Source organism: Suillus plorans (assembly GCF_016647745.1).
Source record: "Suillus plorans strain S12 chromosome Unknown HD556scaffold_3, whole genome shotgun sequence".
Taxonomy (NCBI): domain Eukaryota; kingdom Fungi; phylum Basidiomycota; class Agaricomycetes; order Boletales; family Suillaceae; genus Suillus; species Suillus plorans.
The window spans coordinates 68,913-95,921 of NW_024537387.1; the positions used below are offsets into that span (position 1 = coordinate 68,913).

The 27,009-nt window shown below is 48.1% G+C and overlaps 11 protein-coding genes across 11 annotated transcripts; 6 read left to right on the top strand and 5 right to left on the bottom strand.

Moving 5' to 3' along the window:
- Nucleotides 1-193: 193 nt before the first annotated feature.
- On the bottom strand, nt 194-2,933 carry HD556DRAFT_1225655 (glycoside hydrolase family 37 protein; the record flags this gene model as incomplete). Its single annotated transcript, XM_041297031.1, has 9 exons — nt 194-384; nt 433-532; nt 586-631; nt 684-782; nt 834-941; nt 988-1,910; nt 1,966-2,436; nt 2,490-2,750; nt 2,805-2,933. The coding sequence occupies 9 exons, from the start codon at nt 2,931-2,933 to the stop codon at nt 194-196; spliced, it is 2,328 nt and encodes a 775-aa protein (XP_041166327.1).
- A 2,624-nt stretch (nt 2,934-5,557) lies between these two features.
- On the bottom strand, nt 5,558-7,728 carry HD556DRAFT_1325702 (uncharacterized protein). Its single transcript, XM_041301522.1, has 7 exons — nt 7,192-7,728; nt 6,830-7,140; nt 6,538-6,777; nt 6,435-6,488; nt 6,119-6,382; nt 5,969-6,054; nt 5,558-5,914 (listed from the first exon to the last, which is right to left on the bottom strand). The coding sequence occupies exons 1-7, from the start codon at nt 7,560-7,562 to the stop codon at nt 5,867-5,869; spliced, it is 1,374 nt and encodes a 457-aa protein (XP_041166328.1). The 5' UTR covers nt 7,563-7,728; the 3' UTR covers nt 5,558-5,866.
- Nucleotides 7,729-7,753: 25 nt separating this feature from the next.
- On the top strand, nt 7,754-9,785 carry HD556DRAFT_1325705 (uncharacterized protein). The gene is made up of 9 exons (XM_041301523.1): nt 7,754-7,901; nt 7,948-8,646; nt 8,698-8,706; nt 8,757-8,849; nt 8,898-9,000; nt 9,060-9,235; nt 9,292-9,355; nt 9,407-9,461; nt 9,511-9,785. The coding sequence occupies exons 1-9, from the start codon at nt 7,885-7,887 to the stop codon at nt 9,714-9,716; spliced, it is 1,422 nt and encodes a 473-aa protein (XP_041166329.1). The 5' UTR covers nt 7,754-7,884; the 3' UTR covers nt 9,717-9,785.
- Nucleotides 9,786-9,934: 149 nt separating this feature from the next.
- Nucleotides 9,935-11,110, top strand: HD556DRAFT_1225959 (uncharacterized protein; the record flags this gene model as incomplete). Its single annotated transcript, XM_041297050.1, has 4 exons — nt 9,935-10,003; nt 10,071-10,238; nt 10,297-10,576; nt 10,635-11,110. 4 exons carry the CDS (start codon nt 9,935-9,937, stop codon nt 11,108-11,110), a joined length of 993 nt encoding a protein of 330 aa, XP_041166330.1.
- A 98-nt stretch (nt 11,111-11,208) lies between these two features.
- HD556DRAFT_1226055 (mitochondrial inner membrane protein Mitofilin) lies at nt 11,209-13,364 on the bottom strand (the record flags this gene model as incomplete). The annotated part of the gene is made up of 4 exons (XM_041297056.1): nt 11,209-11,253; nt 11,302-11,986; nt 12,044-13,221; nt 13,290-13,364. 4 exons carry the CDS (start codon nt 13,362-13,364, stop codon nt 11,209-11,211), a joined length of 1,983 nt encoding a protein of 660 aa, XP_041166331.1.
- Nucleotides 13,365-14,651: 1,287 nt separating this feature from the next.
- On the top strand, nt 14,652-16,579 carry HD556DRAFT_1325726 (uncharacterized protein). The gene is made up of 10 exons (XM_041301524.1): nt 14,652-14,831; nt 14,887-14,925; nt 14,979-15,007; nt 15,066-15,079; nt 15,131-15,163; nt 15,326-15,385; nt 15,439-15,573; nt 15,633-15,867; nt 15,918-15,969; nt 16,030-16,579. Exons 2-10 carry the CDS (start codon nt 14,905-14,907, stop codon nt 16,231-16,233), a joined length of 783 nt encoding a protein of 260 aa, XP_041166332.1. The 5' UTR covers nt 14,652-14,831; nt 14,887-14,904; the 3' UTR covers nt 16,234-16,579.
- A 307-nt stretch (nt 16,580-16,886) lies between these two features.
- Nucleotides 16,887-18,929, top strand: HD556DRAFT_1325735 (uncharacterized protein). Its single transcript, XM_041301525.1, has 7 exons — nt 16,887-17,429; nt 17,480-17,775; nt 17,828-17,931; nt 17,982-18,067; nt 18,126-18,143; nt 18,193-18,504; nt 18,583-18,929. Exons 1-7 carry the CDS (start codon nt 17,160-17,162, stop codon nt 18,817-18,819), a joined length of 1,323 nt encoding a protein of 440 aa, XP_041166333.1. The 5' UTR covers nt 16,887-17,159; the 3' UTR covers nt 18,820-18,929.
- On the bottom strand, nt 18,930-20,051 carry HD556DRAFT_1325742 (putative methyltransferase-domain-containing protein). Its single transcript, XM_041301526.1, has 3 exons — nt 19,858-20,051; nt 19,403-19,799; nt 18,930-19,356 (listed from the first exon to the last, which is right to left on the bottom strand). Exons 1-3 carry the CDS (start codon nt 20,016-20,018, stop codon nt 18,937-18,939), a joined length of 978 nt encoding a protein of 325 aa, XP_041166334.1. The 5' UTR covers nt 20,019-20,051; the 3' UTR covers nt 18,930-18,936.
- Nucleotides 20,052-21,596: 1,545 nt separating this feature from the next.
- Nucleotides 21,597-23,531, top strand: HD556DRAFT_1477169 (uncharacterized protein; the record flags this gene model as incomplete). The annotated part of the gene is made up of 12 exons (XM_041308550.1): nt 21,597-21,669; nt 21,735-21,767; nt 21,817-21,836; nt 21,892-21,906; nt 21,955-21,993; nt 22,054-22,082; nt 22,142-22,155; nt 22,400-22,459; nt 22,522-22,656; nt 22,710-22,932; nt 22,989-23,040; nt 23,095-23,531. The coding sequence occupies 12 exons, from the start codon at nt 21,597-21,599 to the stop codon at nt 23,293-23,295; spliced, it is 894 nt and encodes a 297-aa protein (XP_041166335.1). The 3' UTR covers nt 23,296-23,531.
- On the top strand, nt 23,354-25,197 carry HD556DRAFT_1325759 (mitochondrial carrier domain-containing protein). Its single transcript, XM_041301527.1, has 8 exons — nt 23,354-23,374; nt 23,444-23,490; nt 23,543-23,742; nt 23,796-23,816; nt 23,866-24,023; nt 24,077-24,546; nt 24,603-24,788; nt 24,841-25,197. The coding sequence occupies exons 3-8, from the start codon at nt 23,648-23,650 to the stop codon at nt 24,964-24,966; spliced, it is 1,056 nt and encodes a 351-aa protein (XP_041166336.1). The 5' UTR covers nt 23,354-23,374; nt 23,444-23,490; nt 23,543-23,647; the 3' UTR covers nt 24,967-25,197.
- Nucleotides 25,198-25,625: 428 nt separating this feature from the next.
- HD556DRAFT_1436904 (uncharacterized protein) lies at nt 25,626-26,296 on the bottom strand (the record flags this gene model as incomplete). Its single annotated transcript, XM_041305620.1, has 2 exons — nt 25,626-25,669; nt 25,717-26,296. The coding sequence occupies 2 exons, from the start codon at nt 26,294-26,296 to the stop codon at nt 25,626-25,628; spliced, it is 624 nt and encodes a 207-aa protein (XP_041166337.1).
- Nucleotides 26,297-27,009: the final 713 nt, after the last annotated feature.

A 27,009-nucleotide genomic window follows, 5' to 3' on the forward strand; every position in this document is an offset into this window, starting at 1 on the left:
TGATATAAGAGGCTGTGACTATGTATGAGTAAGAAGATACAAGTGAAAATGCAAAAAAGACAAAAGAAATGGGAACTCTAACTCTGATCCAAGATGTATTAGATATGAGTACTGTCGCAGACCGCAGGGCACATTACATTAAACATCACATTATAATATCAAGACAAAACCAAACAGACATCGTGCTGAACGCTTAAACAGGTAGACTGTCAATGTCCAACGACTCCATCGCAAGGCCAAGAGGATCAGTGGCAGCATGTGCCGCTTGAGCGACGGCACTTTCAAGGTTTGCTGATGAACCAAAGACGATTTCTGGGCTGGTGCACGTTGCGACTGCGCGACGCATGTGCGTCGTTAAGAAAGACAGTCCCACCTGGTAAGCGGCTGTGATCATCGATTAGCTGGCAAACATGGGGATGGACCAAAACGCACAGTTCATCCAACCAAAGCCTTCACGAGGAACCATCTTAAAATCTAAACCTTGATTGCCGTACTCAGCATCCACCAAGTGTGAAAGTTTCACTGCATCAAACTGGCGAGCATTCTCGTTAGTAGCATACAGAAGTCACTGCTGGTATCACATACCTTCTCAGGTACAACACCATTAAAGTCAACGAACGCTGTGGTCATCCTACAGTAATCAAGTTAACTCAGTACGAATCGGACGAAGTAAGGTCACGCACATGTAAAGGAACCTGTACGATAATCGCTGAGCATCTTCCAGGTAACCGTAGCGTTCTAGCCCGACCCAAGTCATGATTTGGTGAGGAGGCCATGCATAGCTGGAAATTATTAGATTTACTGTATACACAATCAAGGAGACATCAACACACGGGTAATCCCACTGCCGGTTTGGCCTGTCCAAGGAAATTTTACCCCTAGACTCTTCGGTCCCAGAAACAAGACCCCCGAGTACTTCAAACCTCTTCAACGACTGCGAACTACGCCAAGTTAGATATGTTTACGAAGGAAGCCAACTGGACTTACACAAGTTTCCAGCACTGGTCCTCACTCGCGCAACCAGCCCAGAGCGCCCAGAACGCAGTAACACTTTCATACAGGCTCTGCTTCTCTAAAACTGTATCGTAGTCGAAGTACAGCTTCTTGTTCTCGTTCCATAGGTACTTGTCGATCATCTCCCGCCTGTGATCGGCTCTCTCAAACCACTCATCGCTATTTTGTAACCGACTGGTTGAGCACTCGCGGTAGGGGTTGCGATATGCTTCGACAGAAGGTGGGAAGGGTGCCAAGTCGAATTCCTCCTCGAGCTCGAGTTCATCATCAAACACCTCCCGGATGGCCGTGCCGATGTCGACTTCATACTTGTACAGTAGTGCCTGTAGATCGATCGTCCCAAGGTTCGCACACCGCTTCTCAAACCTGTACGTCGTATCATGACCCGATTCGCGCACAGCTCTATCATGCAAGAAGTACTCGTCCAGCGCAGGCTCCTTCAGAACTCCGTTGTTGTACTTCTCGCTAAACTCGAGTACCGAGATGCCGTGCTTCTCAGCATAAGGCTCAAGGATATGCGTAAAGTGCGTCGCCTCAGTTTCAGGAGGAATTCCAAGACCGTCGGGGCGGTACCTAGACAACCCCGTCTTAGGATCAATGCGGGGCTCCGCGACCCAGATGGTATGGTACTCTTTGATGGCGGCTTGAATTGCGCGTTTCAGCCATTGTCGATTAGACTCCACATCTGAGCGATCTAGCTGATTGTAGATTTGCAGCGCCATGTCCGTCAAGAACGGAGGCTGCGTCCTACACAAATAGTAACTTCGGCTTCCGTTCAAAATCTTGCCGTAATGCTTGATTTCAAATATGAAGTGATCAACCATGCCCTTTGCCATGGTCACTTGGCCGTCCACAAGGAGGCCTAGGGAGATAAAGTAGGAATCCCAGTTGTAGAGCTGCAATCGAATGATGTTAGTTAGTAAGAACGATCCAGTGAATTGAGCAAGGTACCTCATTAAAGCGAGCGCCAGGGACGATGAAAGGAATACCTTTCAGGGTCCGGCCACCCTTGCCGTCATCAACCTCATTCATAGCGAGCGCTAAAAGACCCGGCTTGGAGTTCAAGCTTTTGACAAACACAGCATCATCAGGCTTTGGAGGTAGGACCTGTACATCAAGGTTCATGTGTGGTTTCTCACGTGCCACTTTTCTGTAGTATTCAGCCATTGCGGGTTCGCCGTAAGGGACGTAGATCCGAGGTTGGACGCGGCCCGTACGGTTCTTAGGGTCGGCAGTGATGATCTCGAGGCCATCGCCATCAATGCGGCGAGTCAGCGAGTGCCAGAATGAGTTTTTGATCATACGAGAGAGACGATCGACTGGATTCTCCGAGAGACGAGCCTCATCGAGGACGATACGTTTGCGTCCATGATCCCGGGCTAGGGCAAGCTCCTGCAACAGGTTGGATAGCATGTAGGTTCCCTGGATCATAGTTATACTGAGAGTGGTACGATATCATGAACATGGACACTGACTCGGACATCAAAAGTCTTGAAGCCATTGCTCGTAGCCGTACCGAGGGCCATCATCTTCGGGCCCGCATCAGTGATACTGATTTGAAAATCACCGTCTGTATCTTCCTGCTCAAGGACAACACGAATGGTCTCTTCGACATCGATGAGGAAGCGACGAGGGCCAGTGACGCTCTTCTCGTCATGCGACATGCGCCGAGCCCTCATGTGCGTATCCTCTTCGAAGAGTGGAGTACGCTTCGGGATATACCCATGAATGTGTGACTATAGACGTGGCATGAGAAACTGACAATGTGCTCGCCGAAAAGGACGCCTTACATGACTGTAGGTTCTCGAACGAGTGAATGCTTCGCCGCCGCCATAGTACGTAGCAGCATCTACGTGGACTGGGTTATGGCCATCATCGACGAAGGTAACGCCGGTTGGGTGATTGAGAGTGGGAGCCATGGTGATGATGAGAAAGAAAGGAACGAACCGAGCAGAGAAGAAATGAACAACAGCAAACTTGCTATACTACTTGTGGGGTACAGGCTAAGCTCGAAGCGAAAGACAGAGTTGTGGTCTGAGGGGGTTTAACCGAATTTATTGCCCGGAATTAATTACACCACGTGTTGCGGAAAATAATCGTGGAAATTATGTCCAAACGCTGATGAGAACAACCACAGAGCAATCCTTGTTCGGAGCTGATAACAGTCTGCGACTGAGCAATTGTCCAAGTCACTACTATCAGGCTCTCTTCTTTCTCCACGGTCTGTCGCACCTCGAACCTGACGATCTCAACAGCATATCGCGGCCCGCTTTCCACAGTTCTCCTTTATACTCGGCATGCGAGAAGTCAGGGACTTGGCTTACCTTTTCTCTCACCTTCATCCCGGCTGAGCGCTGAATGGTAAGCCGGATCCTAGATAAGCCTTATAGATCTGTCTTCCTAAGTTCGCCCTTTCTCCTTCAGGCTTCTATCAATGTTTCCTGATAGGCTTCCGCACCTTTGTGACGTAGTCCATTCATAGTCATTCACCTTGATTCATGAACCGACGTCGTATGCCATCGGGGGCGACCTTCTAGTATTCAATTCCTCCTCCCTCCAGAGATTCGAATTGTTTGCGATTACACCCACGGATGAGGGAACCGTTTGGCTGAAGTCCGTCTTTCCCAGATTTTCAACGTCGGCAAGCTCCGTATCACTGGTTCCAATATGTAGGATATTTGAACTTGTAGTCGAGGGTTTTGGCACACTGATCTCAAGACTCAAGCAATGGAATCGCGTATTTTGGTGTCAAGGCAACCCCCTGCATGGTACCTCCGTGACTCTTGAGAACGTTCATCCCATGCAACTTCACTATTCCCGCACATTCTCACTAGAAACGGAAGAAACCATCGTGCATCGCAATACATAGGAAGGTGCCTGAACCCGTAGCGCCCCTGCTACATCGTAGCTTATGAGGTAAGATATCATATTATTGTCGTTAGAGCACTTCTTGTGTACCTGACCTTTTCACTTTAAAAGACTTGTGCCTTATTGGGAATTTGCCATGCTTGAGGCAATTGTTATTCGCAACCTCTTACCATAAATCTCGTATGAGGTGTGAAAATATTGTGCCGATTCCATAGTAAATGGTCTAGGCTTCCCTGCTTCGTGGAAGTAATAGGTATTGGCACACAGGAGCCGTGTAAGATTTCGGGATGAGTCCATCAGCGGGCACCACTAGTATGACGTTGTCAGGGTTCCAGTTGACGGTTTGACAGAACATTCGCAGGCAACCAATGAAGATTTCGATAACTTGATCCATCCCGGACACCTCTGCGTGAAGGATGTGGCGTGCTAATAATGGTCTGGCGTTTGACAGATTGCTAACATGCCCGGGGCCGCCATACTCCGCCCTGATAAGGCGCTATGTGGACACAGCATTGCGTTCCAAGTCCAGCTGGTCAGACACAACATATTTTATAATTACTTGACCTGTGGGCTTTATGAGTAAAACATTTTCTACCACAGTTGTGGTCCTCGCGGCTGCTCTTCCTGTGCGTGTTCATCACATCGAGTTCAATATTCAACTCAAGATGTGATCGCAGGCATCGTATGAAGGCACGACATCAGAGTAAGGGGCTGTTTCTTGCACTGAACATATTGACCGATTGTTTCGTAGTTTACAGTTCGTGACACACGGAATACCAGCGACGCACATCTACCACGCTGTACAACACAGCCCACCACACTGAAGAGACTTCCACGGAGAACATGTCCCTTCTTCTTGTTTTTGAACCAGCTGCGTCGGAGATGCAACCTAATGGTAGGGGCCCTTCTTCTCTTCCAGCATCGCACGGACCCGAACATTCTCGGTGTTTCCGAAAGGTTGCATTAGGGTTCCCATGGTGTGTGGGCCTCGTGGTTGGATAAAGGCCAACCTTGTAACGAAGCTCTGTTCCACCCACAACCCTCTGCTCCCCAACCGTGCACTACCCCAATGGTGGGTCATGATGCATGAACACTGACGCGTCTGGCTGGCCCTAAAGGGGTTGCAGTTGCAGTATCGCGCAGGCCATTTACTCCCACTGTTCGCACAGGCTTAGTAGTAGTAGTCCTAAACGGAACGAGAAGTATGAGCGGTAGGGTAGCGACAGCCCCCTAACGAGAGCTTTCGCAGGCTCGAAACCGCTACATTTCCCCCCGCTCTACTAGCCTCCCTCTAGTCCAGTCAACAGATGCTTATATCAGGAGACGGATGCCTGTGGCAGGTACTAAGGAGGTGGTCAGACTCGGTGGCGCTCTGCTGGACGCTACTGACGAGGGCTTCGCTTTCCACGTCAGTTGGCTAATTACCATACAGAGTTATAGTCTAGACCAATAATTTTTAGATAGAGAATTTGTATCTTCTACCCCTTTCCTGTAATCTATGAGCCCACTGAGTTTGCATTGAGCAAAAAACTTCCCACTTCGCAAGTAGTCTCAGAATGGATAATCCATGGAGAATATAATTTGGGCAAATTCGAAGAACGCACCTGGCTCCATGAATGCAACTTCAATTGAATGAAAATAAAATAAAAGTCAAAAGCGAAATGGAGCAATCAGCGTTCAAGTTTTTAGATTCCAAAAACGTCCTGTGACAGACAGGTGCTCAATATCACTGGTCCATTATGTTCAGGAGCCTTTTGTAATGGGCCTCGCCAAACCCTGTTGTCAAATCACTCTAGTACATGTCATTCTGAGTGGTAACCTTGAATACAAACAAAGCTAGCCCCAGCCACTAAGCTAGACAAGACAGACTTGGCTGATAGTGGGGGTAATCGCGGCTAAATTTTGATACGCGGCCTACTCATATAGGATAGAAAGCACTGAGCCTAAAAATACACACCATGGTCCATAAAAGAATCTGTAACCCTTAGACGTTGGTCGGAGGGGCATCTCCCCTGGTGGGTTCACACCAGTGCTATAACCAAAATAAATTTAATCCTCGACACTAGGGCAGTTTGCAAGAACTCACATTCAATTTCTGCGCATGTGCTAGTCTGTGTGTTTGTGTACGACAGTTATATCCGTACCAGCAGTTGTCTGGAATCACGTCTCCTCCTGGGGAGATCAAGCAGATCAAGTGAGTGGACATCCGTGAAAGTGATCAAGGGCAAAGGCTTACGCTTAACCTTCTGGCCCAAGTACCAGATATGCAAATGGTCACGTACGAACTTCTCCAAGCATTGTGGACATAACCAGTCTGCTTTGTTCCACGTGCTATAAGCCGGCGTCTTGTAGTCGAACAATCCTCCGACAAGATCCTCAGCTGGTGTCTCACACAACAAAGCCAAAAAATGCGCTCTGTCTGCAAGATTTGCTCCGACATGGCCTTTCAGTAATTGCTCGATTGAGTAGAGAGGTGGTGTGCCCCAGAGGTAGCCCCAGTCTTCAGTGATCACGGATTGAGTTTATGCTGTAGACTATTATTTTTGACTTACTACTTGGTCCCCATAGATCCAGGCACTTGACAGTATCGGATCGACACTGCGAGCCTGTCACCAAATGAGCAATCATCAACCGAAAATAATGGAGGACACGAACACCGATCATGCTCTCCAACGATTTCGTCAATTATAGGCTGTTTTTGTGTGACAGGAAGAAGAGGCTGTTCTGTCCTGTCGACTAGGACAGATGTTAAAGGCTCAATGATGAAGTCGTTATAGAAAAGAATTTCTTCAGTAATGTCGGAATCCCATTCGGTGATGCAGTCCAACCCCCTCTTATATACATCAATCACGTGGTGGGGAGCACAGTATAGCACAAATGATGACTCAGGGCTGTCTATACGAGCTTCATGAGTGGGTGGAGCCTGAAGGGCGATGCTCGCGCTCACAGATTTCAGGTGGGATCGTAGAAAAGCAAACACCATAATCACGAGTGATTACTCCTCGTAAAAACGTTTCAACCCATTGAATGTCCCTCAGCTCAGGAGTGGAAAGACTTCCGAAGAAGCCTTTTCGTAGTGTCTTGGCTTCTTCGAGTGCCGAATCGATTTCTTCTTGATCTGAGTCGGATCCAATAGCTGACTCGTGAGCATTGCAGCCATAGACAGCCGAGAACAAGGACATTCTGTACATGGCTTTCTGGAATCGTGTCGACTCCGCCAAGGAGAGCTGGCTTGTCTTGAATCGTCGGTCTTTCATTCTAACAAAAAAAATTGAGACAAATAGGATTGTAAAAGATGACAGAAATTACCTCCAACTAAACAGGCTTTCGAGCTCTTGAACGGAGGTGGAAATGCCCACAAGGCTTGTAATGTCCTCGCTGGAAAGTACTGGGTTTTTCTGAATATCGTCCTCACCCAAGAGTTCATCAACGGGCTTGTAATATAGTTGCGCATTCTTGCATCGGACGAAACGTAGTGCTTGTGGCAAGGCTGGTCCAATCAAGTTGTAAGCTACAGAGCGAACAACCGAGCGAGGATGTTGTTGAAAGACGTTGTAGATGGCCTTTGAGGTCAAGATTGTTGAGGCAAGGCATTGAAAGTCAGGCAGAAACCTCAGAAAACACTCTACAAGGTCAGCATTCACGAAGGAACTATGCATTGGGTGAACTGTGTTTCCCATCTGGTGATTCAGGGGGTTACGAGGTATCGGAAACTAGTGGGCCCTCCCTCAGTTCGTTCGGGGCACAGATCAAGTCTATGGTAGACGATGGTCAAGACAATTGTGAGCGTTTTATGGTGTCCAGTGAACAAATAATGTGACTCGTCGAGTAGTGAGTCAAGGTATGCTTTTCCTCGGAACTTGCCGTACAAGGCACCGTAAACTAGGACCCCGGGACAGGGCCAACCTGGTAGTCTTGCTCACTGTTCAGAACAGCGAGTGGTGTCAACGCACTAGGTCTTGAGCTTCAGCCTCAACGAACTATTCAGATTAATCTTCAAACATGTCGTTCGGGGCAGGGTAGGCTCTAATTCATGTTTTCAAACCTACGGCTCAAGTCATCTAGTACCAATGTCTTTGGCACTAGTAATACCGGCACGTCCATCTTCGGGCAATCTAACGCGCCAAAGCCCACCACTTCGCTCTTTGGAAATACGCAGCCCTCCTCCGGAGCGGGAACCACAACGACGGGCTTCGGTGGTTTCGGAGTGCAACCCCAAACCCAGACACAGCAACCTGCTCAAGGAAGTTCTGTGTTTGGAGGAGGCGCTTTCGGACAGACACAGCAACAACAGCCATCCGGACCGACTTCGATATTTGGGCAGCCCGCACAACAACAGCAGCAGCAGCAACCTACAACGTCTCTATTTGGGCAGCCTCAACAGCAGCCATCGGGTACATCTTTGTTTGCAAACCCTTCAACAAATACGACTGGGCAGCAGACTGGCGGCGCATTTGGAAGCACTCAGCCGCAACAGTCTACTAATCTCTTTGGGAGCACTCAGCCGCAACAATCTACTAGTCTCTTTGGGAGCACGCAACCGCAACAATCAACCAGTCTATTTGGAGCTACGCAGCCGCAACAGTCGACTAGTCTCTTTGGAACCGTGCAACCACAGCAACAGACAAGTAATTTGTTCGCAAACACCCAACAGCAGCCGGGTGGACTGTTCGGGAGCACGAATACTCAGCAGCAAGTTCCTGCTGGCGGGCTGGGGGTGAGCACAGCGGGGACATCGATGTTTGGGCAACAAAGACAATCATCGTGAGTTCCTTTCGTGTCGTGCTAATTCAAATCGGTGTTGACATATCACAGGATGATGAGGTTAGTCAAAGGTACTTATATTCAGGGTAGCTTCAATGACATTTGAGTAGTACCACACCCATAAGCGGACCTGCACCTTTTTCAAAATCCACGAAGTTTAATGATCTTCCGGATGATATCAAGAGGACGTTTGAACTCATCGAGTACGCTAATCATAAGTGCTAACATGTCCCAGGGCTTACTTCGCATAGCTCGCACATTCAGGGACGTATACAAATAAGCAACGAGCTTAAACAGCGAAAAATGGGGGAAGAGGCGATCAAGGGCCAGGAGTTAATTCGCGAATTGCACAAGGTGCGCCTCATTTTATTGCATATATCCAGTATGTTCGGTTACCGACTTTATCGATTCAGGAGCTGCTTGGTGTATCCTCCGTTATTCAGTCGGACTCTCTCTTCGCCAAGGACCTGAAAGTGAAGACTGAACAAGCAGTTCAAGACACGATTGTCGCAACCAACATCATCGAGGGCTTTAAAAATCCGCATCAGAGCGCAGCATATCTCAAGAATCATGCTTCGTTCCCTCTGGAGTACGTGTAGATCATCGATGTGAAGCATCTTGAAGTGTTGACATGTTGCTGGCCAGATTCTTCACCCGTGTCACGCAAGAGATGCAGGAGCGTCTGCAGTGGTTCAAAAACACTATCGAAGTATGGTGCCGTATTTTTGGTCACCCTGAAGTGTTCTAATACATCGAATAGCAAATTGAGCGGAAACTATCCGCATCGGCATCCCAATCTCAAAACACGCCCCAAGGTTAGACTTTCCTTCGCTCCACCCTCATCCTCAGCTTACATTCCCCTAGCAATTTCATCCACCCTCCAGACGCAACATGCCATATTCGTTTCGCTTGCGGCTAGGACTGCGGCTGTTGACGCCGAAGTTCAAAAGGTAAAGGCGTTGTACACACAACTGTGGCGCGCGAAAACGGGGAGCATGCGTGACCCTTTTAATGAACTTGACCGCGGTAGTGGAGGAGAGTTTGGGATGGAGTCGTTACAGGTCAAGTGAGGTAGTTCTGCACATCCCTTGATTGGCGTGATACCAACTGCGGAAAATATACTCTTGCATAAACGTGTGAACTATAAATATCCCATAGCTTGGCACACGGCGAGCGCTGTGAGGCGTTACACTGCCTCTGAGACGTGACCGCCTCGATTCAATGTCCTGACCACCATTGGAGGTCTACTCAGCCTCATCCTGTGTCTATTCAGATACCCATTTTCCCAATGGCCTACATACCCCAGCAGATCGATGCGGTCAGCGGCGATCAGTACCGTTATGCGTTGACTAACTTCGTGCGTAACTATCATCATGATCAGTGATCTCGATATTGACCTGTAGTCTCATCTATCTCATCTTTAGCGAATTGCGCACGAGAAAGTCGAAGAACAACGTCGGCAACTCGAAGAACAAGAGAAACAAGTCGCATTACTCCGCGCGCGAATCGCCTTGCTAGAAGGGACTGCGAATGACGAGCAACAGGAGAGCAGACATCTTGGGGGTAGTTCAGTCGATGACTTTTCCATCAAAGTATGTTTCAGTATTTCATTGAGTGCTGGGACCACCCTCTAGTCTGCTATGCATATAGAATACTGCGTCCTTGTTGGAGCGCTCGATCAATCGCTGGGCAGCAGATATTGTACGCGCACCACCTTCCGCACTGTCTGATATCTATGGAGCTGCCTTGGGCGACATCACAGGCTCTTATGATCCTGTGCCTTATAATGTCTCAGCAATGCAGGCACAGAACATCCTTCGCCATGCGATGTCAGAAGTCATCAGCAGTGAGATCATCAACAATCTCGTTGTGACAAACTCCCCTGAGGCAAACGTTCAACTCACAAGGATCCACGAGCACTTGTTCGCCCGTACGTGTCAATTCTCATGTTCTCTCAATCCCATGCTGACGATCGTGTCATGCACCAGGCAACCCTGTCGTAGCATGCGTTTGGCGCCGACAAACATTCTCAGCGGCAGTGGAAACTTGCGACCCAGAAATGACAGCCGCTATTCTTGCAGAGACTCTCCCAGGGCTCACCAAAGTGCTCGGGGGATCAGCAAACAACACAGCTCCGATTCTGGCCAGCGCATACACGTTCTCGCGTATGCTGCACAGTGCCCCATCATCATCCACCGACGCGTTTTACCGCAGCTTCGTTCCCGAGCTCGGAAGCATCCTCTATCCACGTCAGATAGAGCTCGTACGTCGCTGCCTCAAGAGCGAGCGAGGCGAGCAGGATCGTGTAGGTGCGACAATCTTCCCTGGGCTTGTGAAGGTCACAAAGGGCAACGTGGCAACTACCGAGCAGAATCAGGAGACGGTACATACGGTCGTGCGGCGCGCGCAGGTGATCTGCGAATGTGCACTCGCATTATCGGGGAATGTGCCAATGCAGGGGTAGTGTGAATCCCTTGGGTTTGTGCAAGCTTCGACTTGGATAAGATGGAAAGGATCATGCTACGCGGGTGGGATATATCTATATATTGCTAGCATTCAAATCTATACGACAAGCAACGATGCGATTGTCGCTTGTGATTGTATCACCTATGATGGCGTTAGTGTGACACATGCAATGACTTTAGACATCAATACCTCAAGAGCTTGCAGAACCTCCAGCCGTCTCCGTGCAGCTTCTAACCAATCTCGAAGCAGCTCCCTTGCAGTTCCTTTCACTTGATTTAGCTCTCTTGCAGCATTATCAAGATCCTTCTCATTCATGTAATACTCCGCTCTGGACAGTATACTCAGCACGTCCGACCCAGGAATGAGTCCATGCCGCTGGAACCTAAACAAAGAAAGAAAGTGCGAAGCCAGGTGCGTGAGTACACCTGCATCCTGATCGGGGACCAAAGCAACGCTTGAGACGCGTGGCCTAACAGAGGTGCTAAACCATGATGCAAGGTCTGCAAACGGCTCAATGCCAATGTCGGGCATGTCGCTTTGTTCAAGGGAGTCCAATGCTGCAGCAATGATTACGTCTTCCTTGGCGACTGCGATGTGTCGGAGCACACGGAGCTCTTCACGGAATGGCTTGCGTATCGACGCATCGACAGCGCTCTGCATAGCACGTATGGCGGTCCACATGCTGTGCACGCGAATATTCTCATCAAGATATGAAGAATTGTCGAGTGCGAGACGTTCAAGGCGCTTGAGACTTGTGGCGAGCTCATCAAGCTTGGCGAGACGACCCCCGCGTTCTTGCTCGACGCGGACCTTGACCTCGCGGATCCACCGCCTCTGCATCTCTATACCCTGCGCGATCACTTCCTCCTTCAACCTGTAAAGAGTGAGTAAAGTGACGGGTACCGTGCCCAAGCCAGTGATGGCCACCTACCGCTCATTGATAATTTCTGTCTGGGTGCGTAATTCCTGTTCCAGCTTCTCACGGTAAACCTGAGTGAACCTGCCACGCTCCTCGTCGTAGAATTTCCTGAAGCCATCTTGTTGCGAATCTAGTTTATCCTGTGCCTCAAGCTCGAGCTCGAGAAGCTTTGTGGTATACTCCCGCGCTTGTTCGTCAAGCTTCATCTCTAGCTGCAGCTTCTCATCCTCCTTGATCTTCTCAATACGTGCTGCGAGGCCAGTGAGGTCAGCTTTGGCCACCTCAAGGACATCTTTGGCTTTTTCGGAGGCAGCGGGGTTGGATGCAAGGAAAGAAGCGAGGTTGTCAATCGTGGATGCGAGCTGGGTGATCACAGGCTCAGATACGGCGACTTCAGACACGGCTGGAGCGACAAGAGGCAGGGGCACGGGAGTGGGTTCTGCAGCGGCCTTCGGGGCAGACTTTGGAGGTGCGGGGCGCTCATACCCGGGTGGGGGCTCGAAGCCGATGGGAAGCGGCGCAGCATAAATAACGGCATTACCAGGATGCTTGTCCGATACAATTATAAGGTCAGTGTCATCGCGCGGCGGGATAGTATCTGGAGAAGACCCGGGCTGAGCCGGTGTAGTTGTCGCTTCATGAAGAGAGTCAACGGATTTCCCAGTAAGGGCTGCCTCTGCTTTGCGAATCAGGTCGTCCAATTCATCAGCAAACTGTGCACCATGTTGTCGTGCAATGAAAATTGCTTTCGCGGTTGCTTCCGGGACCGTTTCTTCCTCCACTTTCTTTATGACAGTCTTGAGGGATGCAGCGGCAGACTTTACGCGCTCTTTGGACTCCTTGAGTGCCGACTTGGCCGTCTTTTCAATTGTTTCTTCTGTCGGCGCGTTACCCAGCTGCCGTTGTACGAAGTTGTAGACGGTCTTGTAGGCGTCCACGGTAGCTACCACAGTTTGTTCGACGGTGATCTCATCCCACTTGTGCACCTCGCCATAGTCGACGAGTTCCTTCCCCAAAGGAACGTTTGCGGTGAACAATTCACGGTACTGCTGGTTTTCGAAGGAAACGAATGCACTGCCGATGTAGAACGTGCCCGTCGCTGCCACAGTATAGAATAAGATCCTGCGAACGACTTTTGCCGGGTTGGAATTAGATGGGGCATTGGATGTAGAGGCGGTGGTGGCTAGTCGCTGCCAGTACAATTAACTCCTTCATAAGCCAACGTCCCAGACAGAAGTACTATAATTTGTTTGCTCACCCTGCGAGAAGTCCGTATAAGGCCTCGTCCAACCGTCGCCGAAACATGTCTAGGGACAGCTATGGCACGATGCATTGCCGCCGTTGTGGTGCTCGGTGAGCTCAAACCAAAGACCAGGCTGGCGAATTGCAAGACAGAAATTGGTCCGGAAATTCCCGTGCTGCCGTTGTGCTTCCGTTCTACACCAATAACCATAAACGCGGGTAGCGCCCATTGCCCAAGTAATCCCAAGGTCACTAATGCGACGGTCCCTTAGCAAGTACTGCACTTCGGAAACCCGTGATGCGTCAAGCTTAGCGCCCCAAGGGTTGCAGCGACTCGCCGGCCATCACGATTCCCGACTTATCACAGGTTCGCAACCTCATCGTTGTCTGCAAATGGCATCGGCGCTGCTGGCGAATAGGACGTAATCAACTCCAAGAAATTCAATCGGTTGAATTAACATTTTGGAGCTGTTTCGAAGAAGCACCTAATCAGGAGGGCGTAACTACAAGCACGCAAGTATATACGCGCAGAAAAACGACTGTCTTCCTTCCCTCAAGCTTCAAGGTCTGATTAGGGGAGATTAATACGCGCGTCAACGATGGGGCCTGTCTACAAAGTCTCCTTCGGTTCCCGTGAGCTCGTCATGAAGATAATTTTGTGGTAGGTTACTCTGTGGATGACATTTCGTACTAGATGTGTCACTGAAAGTCTGGCGCATGCTTAATTTCTGATTCACCGACCCCATTCTAGATAAAGTTTCTGCAAATAGCAACCACTGATGATATGCACGGTGGAGTATCCTGGACTATATTTTTCCTACGTCGAGGAAAGAACCATCAAACCACTGTGGCTTTCGTTATCGTTGCTGAGTCGATAGCGACATGTCAATGTTACAGTGGATCGAAGATGTCGTAGTGAGCTCTTGATCCCATCTCCATCCGAAACACAGTCCCCTCAGCTATCTTTCATGTTATACTTTATAACATCCCCAGCTCAGCCCTTAGGGTACTGCGTCTTACGAGTTTGCTTGATTTGTAGCGGTGTATAAATTCTTTCTTGATCCTATCATATCAGGTTTCCACCGGATCAAACCGAGACAAGGATTTTACGGAATGAGCGCTGAGTGCTGGGCTGTGATAAAGGCCGATATAAAAGTGCTCGGTGGTGGTAGATATTCCGCACGAATGCTGGCTTTTGATGGCCCAGATCATTAGTACATCCACTAAAATTGCCACTCACACACCCATCCCTCCATTATGACCGTAATTTCAGATGATCCCAGTCAGTGGCCGCTGATCAATTCGTATGATTTTCACAGCTATTTTATAGGTTCGTGGAGAGTTGACGTCGGTGATGTCTTGAGCTAACCTTGGTTGTGGTTTTATAGTTGCAGCCTCCGCTGCGATTATTTATGATTGGGGTGAGCAAGATAGTAGTCAAGAATCATTAATACCCTAACGATATTCCAAGCACTCGCTTTCGGACAAGAGGTAGGCTGACGCAACTAGCGGAATAGCCATCTCACCAAGCATGATGTAATAGGTTGAACTGATCTGGGTGAGCGAAGTACCATATCAACAAAATAACACGATAATAAATCCGTTTTGGGCAGAAGCGACGCTGGTCTCTCATGACCTTTTTATATCTCAGTGTACGTGTTTTATGTTATAAATTGGCGTGTTGTGCTAACTTGAAATATTATAGGTGCGCTATACTACACTGCCATACGTTGTGTAGGTTTGCACGACTAGCAAGTTGGCGCTGTGCTAATAGGCTTTCTCTGACAATCAGGATCTTCATGCTGAGTGTGTTTCTTGACATACACTGCATTTTTTTTTCTGATCAGCAGTGCATAGTAACTCTTCCGACAATCTCGGTAGCAGATGCAGTGAGTGTTCTGTACCGATGCCTGTCATTCCTGTCTGATCAACTGCAATCTATGTAGGGGTAAGTGATATTTTTGATTAATTTGTTCAGCATAATGACTGCAACAGCTGTGAGTTCGTTTGGAGCGTTTTTTCCCGAGACTCGTTACTAACTTGTGTTTTTAGGCAATAATCTGTTCCTAGCACTAAACTGGCTTAATGTAGTCGTCACCGCCTTGTTGGGAAGTAAGCTATTCAGAAACCTCAGTAATCCCCCATTGGCTGACTGGTCACACAAGTCATCATGATCGCTCGGTTACATGCCATGTATCGGCGATCCAGAAATATGCTTATCTTTCTTGTTGCAACCTTCCTGGGTATCACGATCCCATGCGTGGGGATTACTGCAGCGGGGATGAGGCATACCATAGGGGGTAAGCTTGAATTATGGATTGAAGACATCAGTCTATTGGGCTTATTCGACGAATAACAGAGGAGTTCATTCTTTCCGGTGCCTACCAATGCAATTATAACTATGAGGGAGACGCCCGACTTCTCAATTCCATGACTTGGATACTCTGCACTCTATGGGAGGTCCTCTTACTATGTCTTGCGATCTGGATTGCTGTAAAATACTTTCGTGAACTGCCACGGCGACCGCTCAGGGCAAGGACCATCGATGAATGTTTGATGGTGGTAATAAAAACCCACGTGGTTTACTTTGGAAGGTGAGCTGTTTGAATGTAGATATCGTACTTTGCTGAACCGCATCTCCTAGCTTCACTGTTGCTTCTTGCTTCGCCCTCGGTTTTTTGTCCCCAACGCTCGTGGTATGCCGATCGATCTGTCACTGACATCTTCGTATCACCGTTATTAAAGCATTTCTATAGGACTCAAATTACATGGGGACTATGACTTATCATAGTATTCTTGATGTTGTATCAGTCACGCAGCTGTTCATGCTAGGACCACGCCTCATCCTTAGCGTTCGAGAATATGACGCTATGCTTGTAGCCGATCCTGATGCAGGAACCTACATGCCTTCGCTTGTTTTTTATCAGCATGCATATGCTAGTAGTACTGTCACGGTGTAACACGAAGACCTCGAGTCCGAGTCGACTAGTCATCAACACACTAAGCAGTGTCGGGCACTCTTCAGGGAGCAAGAAAAGGTTGTTTCGTCGGTTGTGGTAATAATTTTGGTGTCTCGTAGTAGATATAGAATAAGTCAATATCATGTTGTACTAACAGGACTGGCTGGCCACCCGCACTTGCCACTATACTATCCCCTATGGTTTCGTAAGTTACACTTTTTGGGATTCGTCGACGGCTGTGACTCGTGTCGAAGTTGGTATCGAATCTCTACACTCTACAGTACTGACTGTGCCACAAGTCACTTCGCTTGGCAGTGGGTTTCCTGATCTTGAAGCTGAAGGAAGTTGCATTGAATTGTGATACTAAGTACACTAGTGAGCCAGTTAGCCGCAATGATTCAGCGAATATTGAAAGCCCGCTACCCGGGGTTGAACGTTGAACGTTGAGAGAGATCTCATGAGCTGCTCACCCAGATTCCAACAATAAAATTTGAACTTGATGCTCTGACTTCTCTCGACACAATCTATTATCTTTATCATTCTTTGCTAAACGATTTGTGATTTTGGCAGTCTGCACTTATTATCGCATGTTTTGAAGAAGCCGGGAAGGCCTCAACATTCTGAATGATTGGTATTCTTAACTTTCCAGGTCTCGACTCAGCAGCACACTTTGTAAACTCAATATAATCGGGATGCATCCGAAATGAGCTGCAGAGGCTTGTCCGGCCAGGCCCAAAACTGGTCTTAGTAGGACTAGGTAGCCGCATGGACTCTGCTTATTTTTGGGTATTCTCATCAACCTTTGGTTACCAGGCGCACAGCTCGCACAACACGATGGTCGTGGAATATGTTTGTTCCTTATCTTAATTATCTTACCACAGGCAACCTCGCAGCTCGCAAACCAACAATCAATTGTTTGTGTTGCAATGAATCACATAGAGGGTGATAATGAACTTCCCGGATACACACCACGAGCTGGCAGCAGCGTGGCTCCACTGAATGCCTTCACCCCTGGCTCTGAGCACACTGTATCACTTGAAGACAGCAAGGGACACAAATGGTTTCTCCTTTCGGTGCCAAAAAGTCGTGCTCCTACGTCGGAGTTTTGCCCAGCATTCTATGCTGGTGATCTCATTTCAGGGAGCGTGACTCTGGACATTTTGAAGTCGGAATCACCCAAGGCTATCCTAGTAACAGCAAGTCACTATTTGTTCGCGCAACTTTACGATGCTTATGGGCAATACAGGTGACAGCCATGACTACCCTCATTGGACAGGAAGGACAAGATTTTCTTGTCATCGAGAAAGTATTGTGGACTCCAGCGACGGCCCTTCCTGATGGATCCATAGTATCCAAACTCGACAAAGGCCATTACACATGGCCTTTCGAGATAGCACTTCCAAACGAGACGGAAGTTCTAGACCGTAAAGAGAAGAAGAGATTTCCCCTTCCGCCTTCATTCACAGAGCGAGCCAGTCCAGCTTACATCAACTACAAGATTACTGCCATCATTAAGCGGGGCGCACTTAGAGTGAATCAAACGTGTGTTCACCGCTCTCTCGGACGCTTTTCGGAACCACTCAATAGCCCGCAGTTTAACCACGGATTTTGGATATTTCCCAATCACGAAGCCGGAACTCCCATCTCTTATGTTACAGAAGGCATGTAAAGAAAACATTACATTCGTTGGTCCTGAAGGTGGGTTGTCGAGCGATGTAGTCTTCGATGCCTGTGTTCAATACTGGCAGGTGATCCGGAGGGCTGGCACATCCTTCCACCAGTCACTGTCACAGGCACTCTCTTTGGTGCCAAGAGAGGGGATGTCGATTTTAATGTACGTCGATCTCCCGTTTTGCGATTCGCAAGGTTCTAAAACGATAAAACATCTGTAGCTAGCACTAGCCAAACCAGTAGGTCTATTCCTGACTTCGAGCATCAGGCCTCTCACTGTACCTGTAGCTCAATTATGCTCGCGGTTCTGCGATGCCACTGTGGATAACTTTCACAGGCACAGACGAGCAAGCTCTCGATTTACTCGCCAATCACCGAGCCATCCATATCTTCCTGAAACGATCGTTGGCTACAGGCTCGGACGCAACAAGTGATCTTGCTGGGAAGCATACAGATAACTTCTTCGTTGGCACAATGGCACGTGCTATTTTCTGGCCAGCAACAGATGCCAGTACCCCGGGCAAGCGGGTTCTCCGAGGTGAAGTGAACTTAAAAAAGACATTCAAACAGAGTGTCATATTCCCCCGATTTTCTGTGAGGGTTAGTAACTTTCTTCCTTGTCTTTCTGGAGAAACCCGTTCACCAGTCTGCTGTTTGCAACTTGTTATCGGGTCACAGTACCATCTAGAAGTTCAGCCTTTCGAAGCAGTTGGCTTCGTACATGCACCGCATGTCTCTGGCCCACTGCTGACACAACCAGTTAATGTGACATCTTTTCACGCAACTGGCATCGTAATGCGCTCTTTTGCACCACCCGAGTATGCAGAGGAAATTGAGAATTTCGACAACTCCGTAGGTTTACTAGAGAATGGAAACCAGCGCTTCTACCATCACGGAGGACTCGGAGTGTCCTGAGACGTCATGAGGAAGTGGAAGTTGTTGTTGAATTCCTGTGTTGGGTATGTATGTACTATGTATCTCCTGGTATTTGAATGGGTATTGTACGTGCATAAAATGTAAAGTGAATGCACATCACTCTCCAAGGCCCATGAGGAGCAGGATCTCAAATGTCTCATCGCTCTTCTTGTCACACATTCCTCCTGCGCCAACGCCTCCAAGTAGATCAATATCCTCCGACGGAATCGTCCAGTTTAGTGATTCTGGACGTCTACGTGCCACGAAGATGAATGCCAAATCGCCATCACCCCCTGTATCAGATCCGAATCGGTGCCACTCGGAGAGCAAGTTGTTCGCATCAGTCTTTCGTGCAATGACAGGTTGAAACAAGAACCACAGGCCGAATGCCGACCAAAATGGAGTCTCTTTAGAAAGACTCCGGATTTTGTATGATATGATGATTCGTGGCTGTGATTCGAAGATGGAGATAGAGGGAGGAGAGGTTAGATGGAGAAGGGTGCGTAGAAGGGGCGCTAGAAGCTCCGGAAAATATACCTGCATTTGATTAGTCTTAGAGCATGGAGAGCACTATAGTATTTACAAGGTCACTGCAGATTATGTGCGTGATACAGCCGTGCTCATGTCCACTTGGATCGTCAACGAGCTCAAGTTCTCGTACGATGTTGATGGCATGATCATAATTACCCCATGAAAGAGGTCGTACTAAAGTGACCTGTGTGTTTGCTGAATCGCCCTTTGGCGTGACAAAAAGATTTTTCTCCAGAAGCGGGCAGACTTCGGGCAGATCAGTTGCAATGACTAGATCTCGTCCGGACAGAGCAGCCGCTTGAGCTATTTTTGCTGCAACAATGCCAGTGCCAGAACCAAGTTCGAGAAAAACTCGTTTGTGCCTAGATAGATGCTTATCGATCAAGGGCGGATCAAACTCCCAAGTAGAAGGATGGTCGATGTAGCTGTTCACTAGATATGCTGCTTCCCTGCATGGCATCACGCTCAGAGCAAGGTAATGGAAACATCAAAGCAACATCTAGTCACCAAACGCGACCTGCGATCCCGTAAGTCTCGATCCCTTCCCGTTGTGCCTCAGCACCAAACGCAAGTTGCTGTTTATCCCAAAAATCGCATGTAGAGTGAGCATCACGTGGAAGTAAAGGACGGATCGCGAGTTCTTCTGGAAAATTGACATGGTTGTGCATCTCGCAGGTTGTCGTAGGTGTGGAACAGCATCCTTATTTGTTCGTGTTAGCTTCGGAAGCTTCAGCCTTCTAATTTTGGACCCGTCCTGCAACTTTCAGGTTTGAGGTACTTTCTTGTTTCATAGAGGATGCGGGTCGGTGCAAGCACCCGGAAGCTCCTGCCAAAGTACTTACACCTACCCGACGGCGGTTTCGAATGTCTCATTGGTCCAGGTCTTCTAAGCTCAGTTTACATGCTTGATTCCGCCTCCGGTGTCTGTTTGTTGAACGTGGTCTCTAGCTGCAACTTTTCGTCTTTCTGAATCTTCTCAATACAGGCCGTGAGGCCAGGTTAACTTTGACTCCAAGGACCGCGGCTCTTGACTTGACATGTTCAGAGGAAGCAAAGTTGGAGGAAATGATGGTGCGAGGTTACCAGCTACGGATACAGGCTAGAGCTCGGTATGGCACCTTCAGACAACGACCAAGACAACAAGTGGAGATGGACACGGGAGTGGGTTCTGTGACTGCCTTTTTTGGTGCAGGATTCCCGTTAGATGGGTGAGTGTTCGAAGGGAGTGCGGGTTACCCCTCAAATAAACTGTTTCAAACGTTTTCAGGGAGGCATCTCGTCGGGATAGTGTATTATAAAGCAGAAGGAAATGTATATAAGGTTCATCTGCAAGGACTTTGCATTCTCGCCCCCAATTTGAAACCAGCTGCTCGCGAAGTGTGTAGACGAACTTGGGATGGGCTGACAAAATTTGTAAGTTGCTACTTGGTTTTAGCTGCACATATGAGCTTGTTTCTGAATTTTCATTTTAGAAGGGTAATACTGTAAATTTAGTGTACGCGCTATGGCGGACACGGTGAGGGTGCACGTGAAACCATCAAATTTGCTACTGTGTAGAAGATATTGTTCGTCACAAATCAGTAGTATGATGCTAAGTTCTTTGCTGTACCTCTCGTACGCTGCATACTACTAATCAAGGCGTATCACCCAGCTGTTCAATTTGATCCAACTCCGATGTGGCACCATGTGCATGATTGATGAAATCCGTTTCGAACATCAGTATTCTTTTTATATAACCCGATGACCGAGGGGCAGCGCAAGCCTGTCAAGGAGAAAGTGCCCTTCGCTTCCTGAGCTTGTCTGCATATCTCTAGCAGTTGGTGGACATAGGTCGTGGCCTTAAATCCCTTCATGCGCGTAAGTCTTCGGTGATTGTCAATCGTCCAAATCTCTCATCTTCTCTCGTGCCACGGCTCATACTTTCCCACCTAGACCTGTGTAGGATTAATGATCGTATGATTTCATTGGTGGAACTTTGGAACCATGATGCATCATGGTGGCACGTGGCAATACGTTGAGAAGTTGAAGTATAATTTATAGTTTGATCAAGGTTTCAGATTTTTCTTGCTGTGCTCAAAGATTCGATGAAACAATTTACTTTGGTCAATCAAGGCAGGAAACGAATATTCGTCCCACGGACCCCGGTGCCTATGTCAGCAATAAAAGCTGGAAGAGTGATGTATCATAGACGCCATTGGTATACGTCTACCAAGTTAGCTGCTCACTCGTACCGTACCATCCCTCAAATGACCTTAGTCTCGAATGATCCCAGTTTGTGGCCTTTCATTGCTTTGTCTCGTTCTTACAGCTATATTGAAGGTTCGTGGAGAGCCAACTTCATAATGTCAGTGATGCTTCGAGCTAACCTTACTACGGTTTCGCAGTTGCTGCCCTTGTTGCGGTTTTATATGATTGGGGTGAGCGGATAGTAATCAACCACTACTGGTATTCTAATGATATCTGCAGCGCTGATGTTTGGACAAGAGGTATGTTGATGCCATTACCGGAGTAACGCACTCAGGGCTAAGAACGGTCCCATAGGTTGAACTGGTCTGGGTGAGCAGTGTCCCATAAGAATATAATCATATAATTAATTTGGGGCAGAGGAAACGCTGGTCCCTCGTGACTATTATCTATTTCAGTGTACGTAGCTTGTGTCTGAAAGTTCCGTTGGAAATCTTTTCTGACTCTGAAGCATTATAGGTGCGATATGCTGCAATGCCATATGTTGTGTATGTTTGTAAGGATGACCACAGTGGCGCTGTGCTAATAAGCTATCTTCCACATTCAGCTTCGGGATACTGTGTATGTCACACTTTCAGCATGTTTGTTTCTGCTAACTGGTGGCATATAGCTATTCAGTCAGTCTCGATGACAGATGAAGTACGTATATTGCACTAATGCCTGTCATTCTCATCCAATTGACTGTACTACTATGAAGGGGTGAGTGAACTGCTTGAGCTTGTTGATGCAATATCATGACTGCAACAGCTGTGAGTTTGTTGGATATGTTGATCCTCCGATGCTCACTACTAACTGTGTTGTTCAGGCCATATTGCGTACTTGGCAATAAACTGGATGTTTGTAGTCGTAAATTCCATGGCGGGTGGTGAGTCACTAAGCTGGAATACCTCGAGTGATATTGACTCATTGGCTGAAACATCATACAAGTTATGATGATCGTTCGGCTATATGCCATGTATCAGCGATCGAGAAAGATTCTTGTATTTCTCATTATAATCTTGCTGGCTATCTCCATCACTTGCGGAGTGTTTGTCGAGAGAGAGACTAGCCAAACTTCTGGGGGTAAGCTTTTATGAACGAAAAACAACGCAACAGGCTCATTAGACAAACGTCAGAGGAGCTAATACTTTCCGGCACCTATAACTGCGGTTATACAATCACTGGGGAAGATACTCAGATTCCATATACCATGGTACTGGCACTGTACCCTGCATGGCAGATCTTTGTACTGTTTCTTACAGTCTGGATTGTTGTCAAACACTTCCGTGAACTGCGACGATCTTCGACAGGATGGATCATCGGAGGCTGGCTTGCGGTGTTGGTGCAACCTCATGTAATGTGAGCTCGTAATTTAAATATGGTTGTCTTCTCTTCTGATGTTTGTGATTTGCTAGCTATGCTGCTGTTTCTTGCTTGGTCCTCGGCTCTTTATCTCCAAAGATCTCAGTAAGTATCGTGATCTGATATCTACGTGTGAACGTCCAATCATCCTTTCAATAGTCCTCAACTTCCGAGGGCGCCCTGTTTTATGATTATCTTGTGGAAATTGCTACTATCTTGCAGATGTTTGTGTTGGGTCCACGCCTAGTTCTTGGCGTTCGAGAATATCACGCCAAACTGGTGGCCGATTCCGATGCAGGAACAAACACTACAATTGCTCTCCAACAGCGTGTACATTTGTCAGCTGGCGGCAGTGTGTAGCGGTGGAAATGCTCCAGATGAATAAGATTACTCTGCAGAGCTGAGAGAATCCGAGAATGTGTTCGGTAATTTCGTCGTACTGATAGTAAGAGAAAGAGAACTATAGCGTAAATCAATGTAGCACTGTACCATTATGAATACTGCCCACCACGATATATAGCATTTGCGCCAAATGGCAAGCTGAGATCTTGCGATCTATATCATTATTTGTCTGTGTTAGCTTCGGAAGCTTCAGAAAGAGTCGTACCTATATGGGAATTCATGTGCAATCGACTTAACCGGTCTTGGGGCCGGCAATTCCGTGTACTAGTTTCAACACGAGGTTGACATATCCCAGTTGCTTATTTCCATTATGTCCACACTGTCCAAACCGGTAAAGCAGGCGCAGCAACTAACGCCTTTTGCATCTGCGTTGGCTGGTGCCCTTGGAGCTTGTTTTAGTAACGCGTGAGTACTCGAGTACCCACGCACCGACTGTCCTCAGGCTGACACATCAACAGTGTAGTGTATCCCCTTGATGTGTGCGTCGGCGGTCGCATTTCATGAGATATGTTTCTGATGTGATCATAGTGCTAAGACCAGGATACAGGTGACCTCATCAGCTGCGCGAGGAAAGCGCAAGGACGACCTGAGCATGCTGTCGATGCTACTCCAGATATTCAAACAAGAGGGAATCAATGGGTGGTACAGAGGCTTTGCTGCAACAATGCTCAACACCTTCTCGATGCGTGTGTCTCCAGTTATCTCATTTACGTTCCCCCATCGAGCTGAATACCCCAAGAATACGCCTACTTCTTCTTCTACTCATTCATACGCTCATCATACATCAAGCGCCTGACTTTGAAGCTGCCTCCTGGTTCAAAACCTCCTGCGCTATCCACAGCTGCTGAACTCTCTCTCGGGGCAGCTGCTGGAGCGCTATCCCAGATTTTCACGATTCCCGTATCCGTGATCGCAACTCGACAGCAAGTTGGGCGCTCTGTCCAAAACTCGTCGCAGTCCTCCCAAGATGAGAGACCGGTAGACGAATCTTTATTAGCTGTCGCTCGTGAGATAGTTCGCGAGGATGGTGTCACAGGGCTGTGGCTGGGCATTAAGCCCGGCATGGTCCTGACTGTGAACCCTGCTATAACGTACGGCGTTTATGAGCGCCTCAAGAGCCTCTTGTTGCTCGCAAGTGCTGCGAATGGTAAATTGACGCCAGGGACGTCATTTTTGCTTGGGGCGTTTAGCAAGACGCTCGCCACTATCGTGAGCTTGATACGTGGTTGGGTGGCTGAGTGACATCTCCTGACATCGCTCCCTAGGTAACATATCCATATATTATGGCCAAGGTTAGAATCCAGGCCCGTTCTTCTGATACGGATACATTAGAGAACGAGGGCCTGCCTGGTGGTCGAAATGGAAATACCGATTCCAAAGCAAAACAAGCCGGTGCCCTCGGCCTCCTCCTGAGAGTCCTGAGGAAAGAAGGATTTGTCGGGTGGTATCAGGTCGATATTACCAATCCAATACTCGTTGTTTCACGCTAACCAAACTGAACAGGGGATGTCCGCGCAGATAATCAAAGCCGTACTTTCTCAGGCGTTGTTGTTTGTATCCAAGGAACAGTTCGAGCATTGGGCCCTGGCCATTATGGTCCTGTTTACAAAGTTTACCTCACGGCCATGACGACGCACGTTTGTTCTTGGGGAATCAGGATCAGTCAGTCGTTTACTCTCTCGGGAGGTGCATACCTTTTGTATCGTGTATCATCCCAGAACCTTAGTAGACAAATAGACGGATCATGTACCCATCCAGATGAGGCGTGTCTGGCTGCAGGGCCCCAGCTTATCTACTCTTTATGTAGTTGTCAGGTGTCGAAGTAACGAGTCATTGGTGATGTATGATCGAGTCAAAACATGTCGGGTCGCGATCGACGTGAAACGGGGAAATCAAACACAGCTTTAAAAAGTGATGTACATCTCTGTTTCTGGAAACGAAAGTTCGTGCTAAGGAGTGCGTATGATCATGAGAAGTAAATAATTGATGAGTGATACGGTACAAATGCATGGTCGTGTGGGGTATGTTGATCGAAGGGAGCACGTGAAAACAACTAAGTATTGGTACAACAAATAATCCTAAATGGCCAATAATCTTCCGGCATAATAGACAGACGAAGTGGAGGAAGAAGGAAGAGGTACTAAATGAATGAAGACATTCCCTTCTGAAAATCCGATAAATTCATGTGATTGCTCCCGTACAGATCTGAATCGTTTCAGGTCATCCCGGATCGTCAGATCATTTGTGAGAGTATGATGCGGATGTTGCATGATAGCATCAGGGTTGCATCACGCACTGCAGTCAACCATTTCCCAGTCGTCATTAAAGTTCACTAAGGAGACGTCAGACGAGGTGGCATCAGGCGCCCAGACTACTCACCCTCATGTGTTGACACAAGCATCTCAAGGTCCCGAGTAGCGGCTAATATAGACACAGCCATTCGAGGACCCATGCGAAGAATCTTCGCGCCTTCAGGGGAGCACCGCATACGGGCTTTAATTGCGATACGGTACAAGTCCGGCTCCGGCTTCGAACGAGGAAAAGAAGCGCGGGGTGGAAGGAGTTTCTGAGTGGGCGATAAAGGGGAAGAGGTCCGCAGCCCTGTGATTTGTTTGTGTGGCGGGTGAGGGGCTGCTTTACCGGGTTGCTTGGTAGAGGGTGGAGCGATGGCAAATTCAGGACGACTGCGGCTGAGGGCGGCTTTACGTCGTTCGCGCTGCTCCTTGTAGTGGTGCAGAGTACGATTGTAGGGAACGAGTGGAGGTTGGGCCTTTGCGTAAAATGAAGAGGGGCCAGACTGTAACGAGGTATCCTCGTCACCTTCATAGTCTGACAAGGAGAGAAAAGAAGCAGTGCGACGAAGAGACATGCGCGAAGACTGCAATGGGTAAGGGTGAGAGAAGGATGGGGTGCGCTGGCTGGCTGTGGAAGAAGGCGCGATGACTTTGAGAGCAGGCATAAGTAGGGGAAGGAAGAAGTGAGACCCTGTGGCACAGGACAAAGGGATTCATATCAGTTGTGGATTGCGGCCTAAACAAAAGCAGTGCCGAGCTTAGTGTAAGAATACAGCGATGACTAGCTTCAGATATGATTTGAATGATGACGGAACCAAATTTAGACCAACGTGCCACATTTCCAAATTTGAACTTACCCGAAAATTAACTGACCGTTCCACTTACCAGTCTTCTTCTCCATTTCAGATTTGCGGCTCCATTAATTAACTGAAACAATAATGTCACAAACCTACTAGGTCCTCCTACAAAGTCAGCATTCTCCCATATCCATTGCGCACGCAATGCTACGACGCTCGAAATCTAGAAACGCCGATAGTCAACCCTTGTATTTCGTTATGCTAAGATCTAGAACAAAGGTCTTGTAAGTCCTAAGATGGTGATAGACACGCCCTCGTCAAGACGAACATTGTCCTCAATGCCAACCAAGCTAAATTTCAATCGTCCGGTCGGTCGGTCGGTCGAGAGGACTAGAGCAGGGTTATCAGAACGTCGATGAGCCGAAGAGGTATATTCGGGGCTGTCCCCCAAGAGAACCGAAAACTTGAATTCGCTTGACTGCCACTGAGTCAACTTTGAACTTTGAAGTGACGTATACGCGAGAGACAAAAACGAGAAATTGCAGAATTCGAGATGCAATGAATTAATTTTCAGAAGTGAC

What these genes read in the sequence shown, in the direction of transcription:
- HD556DRAFT_1325742 (XM_041301526.1), bottom strand. Translation starts at nt 20,018, where the DNA reads ATGCACAACCATGTCAATTTTCCAGAAGAACTCGCGATCCGTCCTTTA. An exon ending in GGGATCGCAGGTCGCGTTTG is followed by an intron (nt 19,800 to 19,857) that starts GTGACTAGATGT and finishes GATGCCATGCAG; the next exon opens with GGAAGCAGCATATCTAGTGA. An exon ending in ACATAATCTGCAGTGACCTT is followed by an intron (nt 19,357 to 19,402) that starts GTAAATACTATA and finishes AATCAAATGCAG; the next exon opens with GTATATTTTCCGGAGCTTCT.
- HD556DRAFT_1325702 (XM_041301522.1), bottom strand. Translation starts at nt 7,562, where the DNA reads ATGGGAAACACAGTTCACCCAATGCATAGTTCCTTCGTGAATGCTGAC. An exon ending in TACGATCCCACCTGAAATCT is followed by an intron (nt 6,778 to 6,829) that starts GTGAGCGCGAGC and finishes AAGCTCGTATAG; the next exon opens with ACAGCCCTGAGTCATCATTT. An exon ending in GGATCTATGGGGACCAAGTA is followed by an intron (nt 6,383 to 6,434) that starts GTAAGTCAAAAA and finishes TGATCACTGAAG; the next exon opens with ACTGGGGCTACCTCTGGGGC.
- HD556DRAFT_1325726 (XM_041301524.1), top strand. Translation starts at nt 14,905, where the DNA reads ATGACCTTTTTATATCTCAGT. An exon ending in AATCTCGGTAGCAGATGCAG is followed by an intron (nt 15,164 to 15,325) that starts TGAGTGTTCTGT and finishes TTGTGTTTTTAG; the next exon opens with GCAATAATCTGTTCCTAGCA. An exon ending in GATGAGGCATACCATAGGGG is followed by an intron (nt 15,574 to 15,632) that starts GTAAGCTTGAAT and finishes GACGAATAACAG; the next exon opens with AGGAGTTCATTCTTTCCGGT.
- HD556DRAFT_1325735 (XM_041301525.1), top strand. Translation starts at nt 17,160, where the DNA reads ATGAATCACATAGAGGGTGATAATGAACTTCCCGGATACACACCACGA. An exon ending in TACATTCGTTGGTCCTGAAG is followed by an intron (nt 17,932 to 17,981) that starts GTGGGTTGTCGA and finishes CAATACTGGCAG; the next exon opens with GTGATCCGGAGGGCTGGCAC. An exon ending in TCCCCCGATTTTCTGTGAGG is followed by an intron (nt 18,505 to 18,582) that starts GTTAGTAACTTT and finishes ATCGGGTCACAG; the next exon opens with TACCATCTAGAAGTTCAGCC.
- HD556DRAFT_1325705 (XM_041301523.1), top strand. An exon ending in AGGACGTTTGAACTCATCGA is followed by an intron (nt 8,850 to 8,897) that starts GTACGCTAATCA and finishes TACTTCGCATAG; the next exon opens with CTCGCACATTCAGGGACGTA. An exon ending in GGTTCAAAAACACTATCGAA is followed by an intron (nt 9,356 to 9,406) that starts GTATGGTGCCGT and finishes TACATCGAATAG; the next exon opens with CAAATTGAGCGGAAACTATC.
- HD556DRAFT_1325759 (XM_041301527.1), top strand. Translation starts at nt 23,648, where the DNA reads ATGTCCACACTGTCCAAACCGGTAAAGCAGGCGCAGCAACTAACGCCT. An exon ending in GGAGCTTGTTTTAGTAACGC is followed by an intron (nt 23,743 to 23,795) that starts GTGAGTACTCGA and finishes ACACATCAACAG; the next exon opens with TGTAGTGTATCCCCTTGATG. An exon ending in GTAGTGTATCCCCTTGATGT is followed by an intron (nt 23,817 to 23,865) that starts GTGCGTCGGCGG and finishes ATGTGATCATAG; the next exon opens with TGCTAAGACCAGGATACAGG.